The sequence below is a fragment of the Puntigrus tetrazona genome, chromosome 11 (assembly GCF_018831695.1).
Source record: "Puntigrus tetrazona isolate hp1 chromosome 11, ASM1883169v1, whole genome shotgun sequence".
NCBI classification, from domain to species: Eukaryota; Metazoa; Chordata; class Actinopteri; order Cypriniformes; family Cyprinidae; genus Puntigrus; species Puntigrus tetrazona.
In genome coordinates, this window is record NC_056709.1 from 23,644,712 (window position 1) to 23,661,475 (window position 16,764).

Sequence of the window (16,764 nt, forward strand, 5' to 3'; positions counted from 1 at the left end):
ACCATAAAGCACTCACCTACCCGCAGGTTGATGTCCCTCTTGGTTGTTCTTGTTTGAAGCTCAGTTTGTAGTTAAAAGTAAAGTCTCATGGGAGGCAATTGTATTGCTACTATCTTATTTTATTGATTACAATACAAAGCAGTTAACGCAAAAATAAAAATAAAATCAGTTCTATACTTAAACCATAAGCAGCAATATTGGAGAGCATTAATAACAGCATTGATGTATTATAGAGAAGTAATTTACAGTATGTACAGTACTGAATGCTGATTTAAGTGCTGTAATCTTCAATGATCTGTTACACCACACTACAGAGCATCAAAAGAACATTTAGCCTACTGAAATGTATAATTAAAGTTGAAATTAAAAAGAAAAGACTTTTAATGTCTTTTTGGTGGAAAGGTTACAAACTACATGTTCGTGGCAGGATTTAGCATGAAAAATAGCATGATAATCGTTCTGACCTGGACCTTCATGCTTTTGACTTACCTAAAGACAGATTTAGCCTCCGCTTTGAGGAAGGCAGAGGTGCTTTTCCCTGATAACTGTGCCTGAGATCAGTTGAATTGAAGCTAATCCTGTTGGCTGAGTTGCCATATGCTGGTCCCCAGCAGAGATCAGGAGGAGGTGAGCTACAGTCTATGAACTGTAATTAGCTCCCTGCTTCCAGAATATCCTGAGTTAGGAGGGTACTTTATAAAACCCCTATATGCGTGCCCCGAGACATATAAGTGTTATAAACATCATATAGACATATAAATGCATTTTTAATTTTTTTAGCTAGCAAGATCCTGTAAATTGTGAAATGAGATTTTACCATTTTGAATAGCTTGTAAATAATTTTGGTTGCCAACCAAATGGGGAGAGAGGGCCACTGGATATTTAGATAATTATAAAGCAAATGTAATTACTGCCAAGTAGCGCAGGATGTATTTGCTGTCTCCACTAAATTAAGTATGACAGCGGCTTCTTTTTAATTGCATGTTTGGGATATGTTTTAAATAGATTTAAAAAAATAAAAAATAAAAAATAAGGCAGATTGAGAAAACAAACACTGTCAGTGTGACTGACAAGTAGAGGCAGTGTTCTACAATTAGTCTCATAAATATTAATTTTCTTTTTCATGCTTATGATTTTGTCTCATCCAATTACTTTAGTGTTTTTATTTCAATCTACAGGTTCAACAAGATGTTTTTTATTTCTTTTTTTCCCCGAAAAGTGACAGTGCATTAGGTATCTTATGGTTTTAATTATTTTATTTTATTTTTTTTTTTCCATCAAGTGGAGCTGATGGTTTACTGAGTGCATTGTTGGAAATTGAAGGCCTTTCTGTTGCTTTAAATAGTTTTGTTTACGTAGATGAGGCTATTTTATATAAATATATAAAAACAAAAGAATCTTACTGCCATTTTATCTAAATTGACATGATTTCTTTTCTTATTTGTTGGCATAAAGGTTCTCCAAAGTTTTTCAGAAGGTCACTTGTCTTGTTTCTGGTATTTCTTGCCACTTCAGTAATTGAGAGGTTTCGTTGTGATTGAGAGGTTTTGTGTTTTTGGAGGTCTGTGTTTTTTTAATGAAGGTCATTTCCCATGCACAGTGTTTCTGATTGATCACCAGCACAGCATGTTTACACTGAAGCATGCGAATTTGTTTTGACTCCATTAATGAAGTAAGACTGATGGCTGTGATGCTTGGCTGAGCCACCAATAACTGCACTATGTGTGTGTTGGACTGTTGTGTGCACTGCTAGCTGAATTAATAAAGCATGTAAATGTTTAGAGGGAGGTTGTGAAAATGTAGATTTGGATTTTGACCGATTATAATGCTTGCCATCTGGGATGGAGTCGAACAGTTTGCGTGAGCCTTTCTGGTTTACTGCTAAATAACCTAATTCTCCCTTATCTAATGGACGACTGGCAAGAACCTAAAGTAAAAAGAATACAGGCAAAAATGTGCTGTTGTTTGTTTGCTTTGTTTCTCCTTATGAGATTTGACAATCCATTGCTCTAAGGAATTTCCAAAATGAAATGCAGCAACAGCATTAGCAAACATGCTTTTCCTGAGCACCGCAAAAGCCGTTTTTTCCACAGTGCACAAGCTCGATCCAAAGCAACAGATGGGTCTAATTTTGTCCGTAATCCAACATGCACACATTCCAATTGCATATTAGTGCGTTCATATGTCACAGAGGAACATTTTCTCATTTACAATCGCCTATGAAACTTTTGTCTTTTACACAGATGGCAGCATGTAATAGTGTGCTTGTAACCAGGGAGAGCGGTTACAAAATTACACTACATGCAATTCAGTTCTGTTTTGAATTTTAAGTCACATTCTTTTGTCAGTCTTATTCTGAGTGCTCAGGTCTCTTAGTAACTGTCAAGGGGTAGGGGTGTAGAATTAAATCAGAAGACTCGTATATAGATGTGTGTATATATGTACGTGTGTGTATATGTATATATGTGTATGTGTATAATATTAGAAAGAAAGCTCTCTCTCACTCTCTCACACATACCTGTCTTTTCTCAAAGTTTGTTAAATGTAAATCTTGGAAACTCATTAGCAGGCTAAATTGACAGGTTGATGCATTTTTTGCATTGTCTTGTGGATTTCATGTTAATGAAAGACTGGCATATTGATTGATGCTGGTGGTGTTTGTGTAGTGAGAGTCTGGATCCTAAGCTTGCATTGTCAATATTTTTACCATTTACACATCAGCTTCATTAAATCTAAACTAAAAAGTTTGTGTTTATATGCTTATGCTTAAAAGACCCCATAAAACGTACATTTGTTTGGCAAAATCCCTTTAAACTTTGGAAGTCTTCCAAGTGATTCTAGCCATTTAGTCTCATTTTATTTTAACTAATATTTTAGCATATGTGCCAGAATAGAAGACCAGTTTGAATTCTTTGGTCTTTCGACTGCTGCTTTATCTTATGGTCTATGTTATGTTAACAGGACATTGATAATAATCTATTTGCAAATACAATTATGAATGCGACAATTATGTAATTGTTCAAAGTCAGTTTATGTTAATCTGAGTGCTTAAGCTGTGTGTGTGTGTTTTCTTTTTTTTCCTTTCTACAGGATATCGTAAGGGTTATTTTTTTCCATTTTGTTTTATGGAAGTTTTATTTAATATTATAATATCATGTGTAATAAGAATGTTTAGTTTGGACTGGTTTCAGCTTTAAATTACAATGAATCGTTGAAATTTGAGGTTTAGTACTGTAGAAAAGGAATGAAATGTTTCAGTTTAAATGTTTTCAGCTTATTTTTATATAAAATGACAACATGAAGTTGCTTCAAACAATGGTATAAACATCAATGTAAATTGTGTTATTTGTAATTATTAAACAGCTTTGTGGAATACTCTATTCTGATTGGCCAGTCGCCACATTCCAAGGTTTGTTGTTCCTAGAAATCAACCAGTAAAACTAATAACAATGTCCTTAAAGCCCTTCAGTCTTATAAAACATCCCTCCACGCATTGGGCTGCCGATAAGCCTGTCAGGCTTTATTCTGCGATAACAACCTGTTGGATGTACATTGTCCCATATTAATAATCCCAATTTCAAGCGAATAATTGCTAATTATGATTTTTGTCATAATTGCGCAGCACTAATTTGCCCAAAAATTAACATGCTGCCCAAGTTTTACAAATCTTTTAAATTGAGTCTTACAAACAAAATTCAAATTGATCTGGATCTGGATTTTTCGCACACATGCGCTTGCTTACTTTTTTTCTCTTGATATGAATGACAGTATTACTTATGTTTTTTTGCACTGGATTTCAGGTATTAGGCATGTAAAACTTTTAAGTCAATGTGTGTTTATAAATAAGTAATGCTGCTTGAATTTTAAGAATGTTTATACAATGCTGTTTTGAACTGTCAAATAGAACTGCTGCACTTCACCGTAATTTGCATGTATTTTAAAGAATTGCATCATCTTTGATTTTATATTAAAAGCTTTGTTTCAGCCATGTCACCTTTTCAGTGTCGTTGTGAAATAATCTCTCTCTCTCTCTCTCTCTCTCTCTCTCTCTCTCTCTCTCTCTCTCTCTCTCTCTCTCTCTTTCTCTCTTTCTCTCTCTCTCTCTCTCTCTCTCTCTCTCTCTCTCTCTCTCTCTCTCTCTCTCTCTCTCTCTCTCTCTCTCTCTCTCTCTCTCTCTCTCTGTAGCACTTAAACATCAGAACACTTACTGATGATGTGGTAAGAGTTTTTTTTTTCAGGTTTCTCTTGTTTGCTGTCAGATTTTCACTCTTTCATGGTCTGACTTATCCTAACAACAAGCTTCAAGTGCCTTGATTGCTTCTGGTTAATGATACACGGGGCAAGTTTTTAAACAGGTTTGCCATGCAACTATTTTTTTTTTTTAAAGCAATGTTGCCCAGCAACATTGTTCAAAAGTTGCTCTGTGTATCATCAGCCTTTCTCTGATATCTGACATTATTAACCCCATATCACTGACTATTAGAAGACAGCATCTTAAGATTTGCCTAGGTTTTTTGAGCAAGCTGAATTAACTAATCTACTACTACTTTTTTTTTTTTTTTTTTTTTTTTTTTTTACTTTCCTTGAGATGAGTTTGACTAACTTATGAACTGCCCTTTAAGCCGTCTTGCATTACATCTACATCACTAATAAGTTTGCATGTAATTGTAAAGCTTATGTAATTGATTGTGAAGCTTTTAAACGTATGTACATAACTAATTTCAACATTTATTCATGTAATTATTGACTTCAAGTAAACCTTGAAAAAGGAAAAAAGCTAAATCTGGCTAATTTCTCTTTAACAAAAAAATGGTGGTATTGTTTTGTATTTGATGTATTTATTTATTTATTTGGTTTGCGCTAAGAAGAATTCTGCTGCACATTAGAATTTCATGTACTGGTCTGAATTTTATTAAACATTGTTGGTATCAAGCCTGTGCAGCTGGACCTGTTTCCTCTAGCAGCAGTGTAAGGTAATGAAATATTTTGGATGGAGAACTTTAGGTCATGGAGTAGAGCAGTCAGTTAATTTAAACGGCACCTAGACCATCTTATCGATGGAACTCAGTAGTCGTTTTTTACCCTTATGGTGAATCGCACCAACTTTGGCATTTAGCACCGCAATCACCTCCATCCTCCCTTCGATCTCATATCATCCTTCTCGCTTTCCTCACTTCTGCCCTGCTTATTCACTATTCATCTCTTCACCAGGTTTCCTCTTTCCTCAATACATTTCAATCTACCCTTCTTTAATTCTTCGCCTCCTGGGTCCTTTACTCCATCTCGCTCTCTTGTGCTCTTAAAATGTGTTTTGTTTCTTTTGCATTATCGATTAGCATCAAAATGTGTTTTGTTTGTGTTGGTTTGGTATTGATTCTCAGTCTCTACTTGCCTGAAGCAGGGTAGACCCAGAAACAGGGTAATCAGGATTATGATGAGGTAGATTCCACCAGGACACTCATTTTCTCTCTTTCTCTCATGCGCAGGCACCCTAAAGATGCAATCCTGAATGAACACATGTATGTAATGTTGTAAAGGTCCAGAAGCAGATGCATAAATGCAAAGAAAACCAAAAAAGATGGTTCACCTGAAAATAAAAACTTGCTGAAAACTAGGGATGCAACAATACCATTTTTTTCAGATCCGATCCGATCCAATCCTGTTGACCTGATCAGTACTCTTTTGAGTGTTAAACCCAATCTACTACATATAAACAACTAGGGAAACATTTTTATATACAAATAAAAGTGAATACGTAGCGGACAAAATCTGGTAAAATGTTACATAACCACTGCAACTAATTATTATTTGGAGAAATCGATTAGTTGGCTGATTATTGTTTTGATTAATCGTATATAAAAAAAGCCCATAAAAATAATTCCATGAGCAACTGCATGCTATAAAAACATATCTTAACAATTTATTTGACCATCTGTAACATATAGACAACAGCAATAATTATATTATAGCATTAAAAATAACCAGCTAATGTTACTAAAGAGCCTATGCATATTGGAGAACAAACCAATTCACTAAGATAAAAAAACCTTACATAATTTATTAAAAACATTATATAATGAATATGTTAAGTACTGTATATAGCGAATATAGTTTAAATCTGTACATTATAACATTTATTATTTAAATTTTAAAGACGATTAAAACCAAACTCAGTGATGTTAACCAGTAAGGGTAATATTCTACTGAAGTGCTCTCACTTTAAATTGTCTCCTCTGTGTTGTTCAGTCAGTCTGATGTGGCGCTCATTCAGTAAAGATTTACTAACAGGACAAACCTTTATGCAAAAATGGAAATAGTCGATCGAATCTGTGACATTTACAGATAAGGATATGACTGTAAACTTTTTGGGGCAGCTAGGATAACATACTAGCATTTTATTCTGTTTCCTCCACGGTTTTTAGATGCATTTTGTTCATAGAAACGTGCTATTCAGTGCTGTTATTTGACTCAACCGGCTGAAGATGGACGTGCACTGTGGGCAAACCCGACTAATTGATAATGAGAATCGTTGACATTTATTTTCATTAACGATGATAATCGATTTCATTGATTAGTTGTTGCAGCCCTAGAAGAAAAAATAGATACATTTATGAGTGCGTTATAATACGCAGACTGTAGTAACCAACACGATGCACAGTTTGAATGCTCAATGGAGGAGTGAAGAGCTAAATGTGAACTTAAAAAGTATGTGAACTTGAATTTGATGACTTTAAAATATTCATCTGTACCTCACATTGAACTATGGAACAGCTTTATAATGTTTTTGTGCCTTTTGTGTGGCTCGACAATAACACAGAATAGAATACGCAAATATCGGCTATGAATCGGCCTCATCTGATCGATACCCAATTCACGAAAACCCAATATGGACCCAATACTGATCCTGACTATATCAGATCGATGCATCCCTGCTGAAAACATTATTACCCTCAGGCCATCCAAGATATAGATTTAGTTTTTTTTTTCCATTGCAACAGATTTGTTTAAATCTAGCATTGCATCACTTCAGAATGAGTTCATACAGCTGCTAAAAGCATCACAGTAGTTCTGTAATATTAAACTAGGCAAATCATGCAATGCTAAATTTCTCCAAAAATGTCCAGATGAACAAACCAACTTTACAATCTATTCTAAATTGTGGGTTGTCTGAGGGTCATTTAATATTTTGGTTTGACTACACGTTTATTGATACATCTTGAATTAACAGATTCATTTTTGTGCGGTGGTGGAATGGTGTAGAACATGTTTTCGATGAGTGAATCGTGTCCTTAGATAATGGAGGGCTTTTTTCCAAGTGAGGGCTGCTGTTTGGTCATGGTAGAAATGTGTTTTGGTGCTGAGAGGCTGAATTACTGAAGAGGGGTCTGGTGGAGTGATCAGAAGAGGAATGAAGGGGAATGGTGCCATTAGTAACATCAAAGTGTTGGTGTGAAAGGGAGAGAGAGATTGCATGAAAGTAAGGCGCAGGCTCACTCATAAACACCTAAACAGCCCTGAAAAGCACTTCATCATCTAGATCAGCTCGCGTCGGCTGCGGTATGATGCCTGTTGTTGTTATCGAGGTAGCGGCTGCACATATTTATTTATCTATTCACCAGTAACGAGTATAGAATAGCAAAGCGCTTCTTCCCTCCGCTGGGGATGAATCTCTGTGATTAAACTGATCAGTGCCATCACTCAATGTAGCGAAGAGACGCTTTAGGGCAGCAGCAAACCAAATTAGACAGATGATGGTGTCGTTTGGTATCAGACACCACGCATTTGCTCTCTGCATTGGCTCTGTGCACTGTAGTCGCTAGCTATACTCTGATCTACTGCTTGTGTTTAATTAATTTTACATCAGTGTCATTGCTGATTATCTCAGCATGTTGCTCTCCTTCTTACTGAGATAATGCGCGATGGGAGGCGTCGGTGAAAGATATCTTCTAAGATAACTGCCGCTAATTCACCCGCCCCTCAAAAGAAAGGGGGCAAGGCCCTGAAAATAAACCACCTACCTTTTCAGCCAACGCTGACATCTCAATCGCCCATCTTCTCCCTGTTGTGCCCACAGGCTGAGGGAGAGAAAACAGCTCTCTGACAAATCTAATCCAATTAGGAAATCGTTATCTGTGTGATGCGGGGGCCCACCACCTCGATATAAATCGGCAGCAAGTTACACTGTATCCCCGGACGCTCTGTTCATTAGGCATGCTGAATGTGAAGCTGACAGACTTCTAATGAAAGTCTGCTTACAATAAGGAAGCTGAAACTGATCATAAAGTTCACAGTCTGAAAGTGGGTGTTCCATAAAGATCTGAAAGCTTTTGAACTTCCATTCAGTTCGGGCTGGTCTTTTGAGGCCATTAGTAGGTATGTACAGGACCACTGCGCCTTAGATTTGTTACCTTGTTGCAACATTTTTGACCTCATCAACAGTCTATAGAGCTAACATCGTATTGCATTCTGTGTGTTTGACTAGTTGTGCAATGTTGCCCATTATTGTAGTCTTGCAGGGCCATAATAATGGTGATGGGAAAAACTTCAGGGATGTTGTAGCAGTTGTAGTAGTAATAATAATATAATAATATCAATATTAATAATAATATAGATCATATTAATAACAACAACAAAAACAGTAACAATAATAAAAAAATAATAATGCAAAAATGTTTATTTCTAAAGTTAATAATTTAATAATAAAATGTAGGACTGTCAATAGCTTAATTACTATTTTTTCCTATAATTAATTCTGATTTAATCATGGTTAATCTGACTTAAAATGTAAGTTTTTAAATGTATTTTATTTTGCAGTAGTTTTATATTCAACTTAATGTACGAACATCATAAAGACTAGGGCTGGGCAGTATGGCCTAAAAACACTTTCTTTATATGAGCATTAAGGTTTGTGCTACAAATATAGCTACTAAAGTATTAAAGCCGTTTTTTTTTATTAGCTGTAAATCTCCATCACTTGTTTTTAAATTGAGCGCCAGTTAATACACAGAGCGGTAGATCACTGACAAGCTACCCAAGGGAATCACCCACGAAACCGAGCGTGTTATTGCGTAACTTGTCAGTGATCAACGTCTTTGTGTCTGGAACCACGAGATGCAGTGCTCAGGAAAATAAAGCACATTGCAGAATGCCTACTCCTCCAAGGTCCAGTCAAATACAAAAATTGCCATGCCACCCTGCTACTGTAACCATAAGCTTGCAACGCTTGCCTTGCCTCCAGGGTCTTTATAATTAGTCTACTGTTTTAGAACTGACAATGATTAGAGCATATATCTATAGCTGTGTCTCATTTAAAAGGCTGCACCCTCCAGAGGCTACATTTGAAGTCTGCATATGTCTTTCCAAGTAGCAAATGACAGCAAAGCAAGTAGGACACTCCGAATGCAACCTTCGATTGCATCCAACTTTCACTGGAATTTAAAGGATGCATTAGGTGTATCCTTCGCTGCTAGACACAACCCACAATCTGATGTTAACAAGCGCAGATAAGGTGTTTACAAATTAAAATTAAAAATGTGGTGGTTACCTTAAAGTGCCTCCAGTAAAATGGATAAAATGGTCCCGTTGGAATAGCACCAACTACATAAGCGGTAGTATGTTTTTAAAGGGAAGGCCGTTATTAGGGTTAAACAAAAACTAAATAACAGACTAATTTAAATAATGCTATTACTGTTTTGGCCAGTTCACAATTAATGTAATTAATCAAATTCAATTATCATGTGCATCTTTTCATTAGCAATTATTTATTTATTTATTTATTTTCTTTTTTATATAATCAATATACGTATAATTTCAGTGACACTTTATTTTATGGAGACCTTGTTAGGCATGCATATTACTGGAATATAGGGCATTCATTAGTGCTAATTAAGACCTTATTAATGCCTTTATTCTACATGACCTTATTCTACATCCCTAATCCTATCCAATATCTAAACTTAACAACTACTTTAATGAGTATTAATCAGCAAATGAATTTATTGAAGAAAAGGTCGTAGTTAATAGTGTTACCTAATTCAAAATTTTTACCTGAATTTCTTTACTTGTCTGTGTTGACCTGATCATCATTTCTTTGTTTGAAATTGTAAATTGAAATAAAAACTGAAAACATACATAATAACCTATGACAAAATTACTATTACAAACTAGGCTAGTGGCTAATTTACCAGCAAAAGATACTGGGTGCACAATAGTTTTATAAAATCTAGTGAAACCTGATTATTTACAAATAAATGTGAATAAGTGTAGGATTAAATTAAGCATAGGACTACTGAATTCATTTCATGAATGTACTTTAAAAGTAAATGCATTTTATATATAAAATGATAAATATATCCAATAAAATTAGAAGACGCTTCTTTTAAATGTATAGCACAGTAATGAAGGCAGAGACATACGATAATTAAGATGAACAAGAAGACTATTAATAAACTGTCATTTTTACATATTTGCTTTTTAATATGTTTATTAATACAAAATACAGAAAATACAATTGTTTTGCAATTGCAAAAGAATCTGCTGAATTGTCATGTATATTTTGTGTATTTAGTTAAATGGAGAAATAACACTGAGCTAGTCTCACTCATCCTCCGTCAAATGTCTCTTCTTTCTTTTAGCTGGACAGATTTTCCAGTATCCGGATCCCTGGCAGTAAAAAGGAACGGCCACCCCTCTCCCACATGTCCAAGCATTCCTCTTCTGGTGACTGGTCCACTTCCTCTGAATTTGAGGAGCTTTCTTCAAAAATCACATCAGAGAAGGAAATCCTTGCCCTCTTCGAAAAAATGATGGTAAGATGTAGTTGTAGACAATAAATGTAATATGAATGATGATGTGAAACACAAATTTGAAAATAAAAACAAACATTCTCTGAGAGTGAGGGATTTTGTTGATCTGCATTCATGCTGTTGCGCATGTCTATGTGTGGACATGTATAAAACCTGTTAATTATCACTCCTACACAATGACCTTTATCAACCTTTCAACCACAATAATCACTAGAGGTTTATTTGCAATTATGTTTTAAGGAAATGCAACCTTTTTCATAATGAAGTAGATTGTTATGGGTCACTGACCTCAATCAGCTTATATTCATAGTAGGACGAGGCCCTCATGCCTGCAAATACACATACTCACATAACACTTACTTTTGTATCGTATTGAACAAGCATCATACAGTTCCTGAAAAAATGTTTGCAAGCGGTTTAGTTTGTTGTGGTAAATAAAAGAGAAAAAACTAATAAAATAACCCCCTACAATCCTGTTTTGATTTGGACAAAAAGTGCACATTTATAACACACAATAATTTTTTAGAATGCCTGTTGCACTAATATTAACATGTTTTGCTTTACAAACACCTTTTTCAATCCTTTAGCTGAGGGGACAAAAATCCGTAGCACTTTTTATAAGTTAATCTCAAGCAAATCTTTTTCATCAAATATCATTTTAAAACATTGCCTTAACGCTATCGCGTGGAGGTCCCCATCGGTGCCCTTTCTAAGAGTGGAGGTGTTGTTAGCAGTTGAGCAGCATCTCCGAGTGCAGGATTGAGTGACAGGAGCAGCCACTGCTGGGTAGAGAAGGAAGAGTGTGGATAACGTGGGCAGAGACGCAGTCATTAGTCACGGCAAGTACGAGTTTGGATACATGAGCATGCCAGCAGAGGTGACAGGGCCAACGGTGGTAATGGATGCCTTTCCGCTCTGCGCCCTATCCTCGCCTATCCCAGCATCCTCCTCTCTCTCTGACACGAGAGGACTGCATCACGCCTGCGAAAACCATCAGTGAAATCTTAAACGGCTGGGCTGATCTATCATCTCAAAAAAGTGAAGAAAGTGAGAGCACCGTGGGGAAAGGGAAATAAGACTGGAGGACACTAGGACAGTTGCGATCAACATCATATGCAGCCGTTATTGTCTCTCCTTCTCACCTCTTTTTCTTTTCTTGCTTATCGATTTTATTGTTCTGCCTTTTGCCTAGAGATTTCCGTGCCCTTTCTATCTGTTGATGGTACTTGTAAACTGTCCACGGATGTACCCTCATTCGTTTTTTTTTTTTTTTTGTCTCTGTCAGAGATGGAGAGTTTGAGAAGTGCAGCTCGCTAGTTTGTTTTGGCACAGGACGTGTTGCTTCAGTAAAATCACCAAATATATCTGCCAATGTCTGTCTTAACAGTACAACAGGTTCAGATTTATGAACATGCTCATTTCTGTTTCACTGTTAATTTCTAATCTTTTCAGAAATTGGCCCATTAGATTTTCTAATACATAATGCATGACTTCATCAGTCAGGCTTGTATTAGGTACTAATTTTCATAAGGTCTCACAAAATCACACACACAAATGTGTCCACATAGACAACAAATGGGAAGAATAGCCAACCTTTAACAATTGAGCAAAAATGGTCCTTTAACGGTTTTAATTTTTAAAGTATTTAATCAAAAACACTTTTTGACTCCTGAAGAAAACCAGGCATATTTTTACAATTAGCTTTAACCATTAGAGACCCAGCATAGCTGCAGAATCTTTTGTTTAAAGCAAATTAAATAATATCTAACTTTCACTAAATGTGTATATATATCTGACAATCAATTTACAAAACAGTTTTGATCAGGAAAAAATGGCATATGGCTACCTAGTCACTCTAAAAGTTTTGAAATGGATTTGAGACATTTATCAATTCAAATGTTAAAAAATATTAGATGGGGTGTGTAGTAATTTGAAAAGACTTGCAAGCTCTGAATTTTTGAATGTGGCTACGTTTTTAATAATTTTTCAGTAAATTGGGTGTTCAAACTTTTTCTGTTGTTCCCACAAAAGTTAAATATTTATATATATATATATATATAAAAAAAAACTTTCATGACGGTATCCGTAGTGTTTGAAATTTTTTTGATAATATTATTTTTCATGAGCTATAAATGTTGTGCATGCAAAACTTCCATTAAGAGTATCAAAAATACAGATTACATTTTGAAACCTATAACATTTTTTATATGTTATAACCTGATGCAAACCTGTTGTTTTTATTACAAATGCTGTCCTAAGGGTGTATTAAAGAATACCAAACTCAAAAAAAATCCACAAAAAAACCCCCCGTCATTTAATATAAATGCTTGGGTTTGTAAGGATTAAATATGTGTAAAAAATCTTTGTTTTGGTTTTAAAATATATATAACATGCCTTATATGTATTCTTTGTGTTTTTATCATTTTTCATCTTTTCCTTTTTCTTAATGTCATAAGATGCACAGAAGACACATCTGTGTGATGGATTCACAAGCAGAGGTTGACTTCCTGCAGTTTAATTTATTTGCAGTTGCAAAAAGAACAGGTGTTAAACATGATTTGATTCACGTGTGTATTGAAATGCAACGATGCTCTTTGCCTTTCTCCACTATGTTCACAACCAGTATCTACTATTTTCTTTTGATTAGAAATATTCAAAATCAGTGTATGAGGTCAGAGGTTTTGTCTCTTATAATATAGATTCTCATAAAGCTGGTCACAGTACCTATGATCTTAAGTGGATTTTGTGAAGAGATTTCTTTTTCTTCTTACATCTTTGTTTTCAGGAGGATATGAATCTTAATGAAGAGAAGAAAGCTCCTCTCAGAGAGAAAGACTTGAGCACAAAAAGGGAGATGGTCCTTCAGTACATCATCACAGCTGCAAAAACCGTAAGTTAAAGAATGATTGCTGTCACACAGACTAACATATAAACCTTAAAGGTGTTGTATGTAGGATTTTGACTCTATTAAAGCAAAAAAATACATTCATATGTATGAAGATAATTAAGAAACATACTAAGGTAACGTACTTGTTTATCTGAAAAACAATGGTAAAGTCTGATATTCTCTTTTGAAAATGTTAGTTCCGGCCTGGAAAGTCAACCTCTGTTTTGGTTCATAAAACCCGACCACTGCTAGTTTACCCAATCGTGTTTTGGAATCGCAGGTTGCCAGTTGGCAGAAAACGGAGTGCATTTCATTTCAGTCATGGAAGCTGGCAAACAAAAGGGGTCGAGCGGCAATCTGGCAACCTGCGTGTCCGTCAAGTCTGAGTAGGAGGGGCTCGGGTGAAAAAAAAAATCCTTCTCCAATATTTTGAATTTGGACTGCAATACCTAGTTCAACCACTCTGTGTCAATCCTACATACAGCACCTTTAAAGGATGAGCAGTAAATACATTTGATTTCTATTCCATCCCTTTCAGCTGGCTTTTGCTGCATAATGGATTTACTAATGCTGATACTGAATAAGAGGACAGACCCTTGACCTAAAGTTAATCCAATCAGTGCGTATGTTGAAGCATTTTTGTCAGCATATTTGTAAAACAGAAAATAAGCAAACATGCAGAGTCACCACAGAGACACCGTGTGCCTATGTGTCCGTGTTCAGTTGTAGTTGTTGTTGTTTTGTGCTTTTGCTGACTACATGCGAGTCTGTTATTGTACTGGTGGGTTTGCCCTGATAAAAATATCTGTAACTGCAGGCCTCTTATGAGAACATTGACAGGCTAAAGACTGTATTTATCGGAGATGATTGCCCTCATTTTAGTTTGTCTCTTTTGTTCTCTTGTCCTGAGGTGAGAGGGAGGCATTGAATCTCCTTATGTATACTTATGGACTCATAATGGTGTCATAAAGGATGGCAAGATGTGATTTTACATCATCTCCCAATGTGTAGTTTGCTTTTTTTTGCAAATAGTCAAAGAGATTTTTATGCAAGAATACTGGAGGGAAATACTGAGTACTGTTGAGAAATAAAGACATTACTATAAAAGCTATTCTTAAAATCCTCTTATTTTTCATATTTAATTTGCTTAGTCATGCCAAGACACTATGGACCAGATTTAATAAACAGGGCAAATTAGCATTTGAGTGCAATTCCATAAAAGGGCTGATGAGAGGGAAAAATTCTGCGGGTGATTTACTGACAATGTGCACACTCAAGAACACAGATGCAAACAGATAATTTCCATAATGACCAGCGCAGTCTCCCAAGAGCAGCGCAAATTACCGCCTGCTATAAGACATGCTTTTTTGGGTGTTAAATAATGGTGCAAATACCGGTAATTTGACAAATGTGAAGGTTAGTAAAATGCGTTACGTGATTAATTTTAATACTCTCCTCCCGTAAATTTAGCATTTTAAAAGGCAAACTCCTACAAATACATAGTCAATGCAAAAATAATTGTGCCCATGCCTTTTGAGCACAAATTTAGGTTTGGATGCACTTTTTATGTTGGTTGAAGCTATCTGCATTAGATTGATTTCTTAGTTTTAAGCCACATCGCTTAGAGGATTGTTTGTCTGTTTCAGTGTGTTGGCGAAACAGACTGACAAGCGCACAAGTCTTAGAATTGTGTTTTCAACAAATCCTCCAGTTCTTCATTGCACAACATAGCTCCACACAAGTGGAAACTATATGCAGGATTCAAGCAAGGTGGATAAAAATGTATTTTTTCCTACTGAAATTAATTCCCCAATCTAATCCTCCTGTCGGTTAGCTTTGCGTTCGTTTACAGGGCTTGCGAATGATGGAAGAGAAACAAGAACAAGGGAGTTTAATTATAATGCCGTTCCTCTCTTTCTGCTGAGAATTTAATTATTTTGGAGTGCTTGGAGATTTCAGGATGATTCAATTTGGATTGTATTTGCTATCTGGAGTGGCTGGTCGGGACTTGTGGTTTTTCTCCAATCAGCTTTAGTCTCTCTGCATTTGGATTGCTGAAATTCGTAGACCTTGGAAAATCATGATAAAACTGCCAATGTATTGGATTCTATTGAATTTTCTCAGAACAATGACCTCAAAATAGATGACCCAACATTTCTCTTCCCCCAAATAAATATAAACCTTAAAACCTTTTAAAGGCAATAGAGGTGTTTTGCAGAAATCAAGGCTTTTGTAAAGGAGCACTATTAAATCTTTATTGGTAATGCTTTTTAACCTGCATTCCCAGACTTATAATAATTTTTTTTTTTTTTTTTTTTTTTTTTTCTGTGAGTGCATTTTTGCATTTTCTTTTACAAGGTTGAAACGTTCAGTATCCCCTTGCAAATTTGAATTAGTTACTCAAGTGGTGTTTTTTTTGGTGTTATATTACAGTATATGACATTTTTTTTTTTTTATTGAGAGTCTTATTATTTGTTATCCTATGCTTTTGGTTTAGACTCACTGTTCATTCAAGCTACCCACCATCTACTTTACCCAACATCGACTTTGAAAATATGTAGCTTTTAACATCCTTTCTTGTTAGGTTATACAGAGTTTATTGGAAAACCTTTTTTAAAAATTGAATCTGTTGGACAGAACGGACGGTGATGTATTGGTGTTTTCGAAATTTCCCTTTTCATACTCAAATAAGCTTCTTCTTACACTACTTTGACTAGTTTGATGGATGGACATTACTTTAAATGTGGAAAACGTTCCTGGAGTTTCTCTCTCTTTCTCCTGCACTCGCCTGCTCCTGCCCTCCTTCATCTCTCACTCTCTCCATCTCTTGTCTTTTGACATTCAGGCCCAGTTGTTTACCCCCTGTCTGTGTTCTTGACGAATAATTGCCTCTCTCAGTGAAGCCTTTCCTGTTGGCTCTGCTCCTTCGTCTTGCCTGGTAATTGAAACTATAGATTCTGGCATAGGCTCCTCTCCCTCTCTCTGTTAATAACATTCACCTTTAAAAACATTCACCTTGCCATTGCCAGCATAGAATCTGGGTATAATTATCATTTGCTGTACCTGGAATGG

General features: G+C 35.7%; 1 protein-coding gene across 4 annotated transcripts in view; it reads left to right on the forward strand.

The window, feature by feature from the left end:
* diaph3 (diaphanous-related formin 3) overlaps positions 1-16,764 on the forward strand; it is a 250,472-nt gene that overhangs the window by 18,607 nt on the left and 215,101 nt on the right. For 3 of the 4 annotated variants that reach the window (XM_043251235.1, XM_043251238.1, XM_043251236.1), the window contains exons 2-4: positions 4,186-4,218; positions 10,635-10,808; positions 13,591-13,695. In XM_043251235.1, the coding sequence (XP_043107170.1) occupies positions 4,186-4,218; positions 10,635-10,808; positions 13,591-13,695 (312 nt within the window). The remainder of the gene's footprint in view (positions 1-4,185; positions 4,219-10,634; positions 10,809-13,590; positions 13,696-16,764) is intronic. The other variant, XM_043251237.1, reaches the window with a different exon arrangement.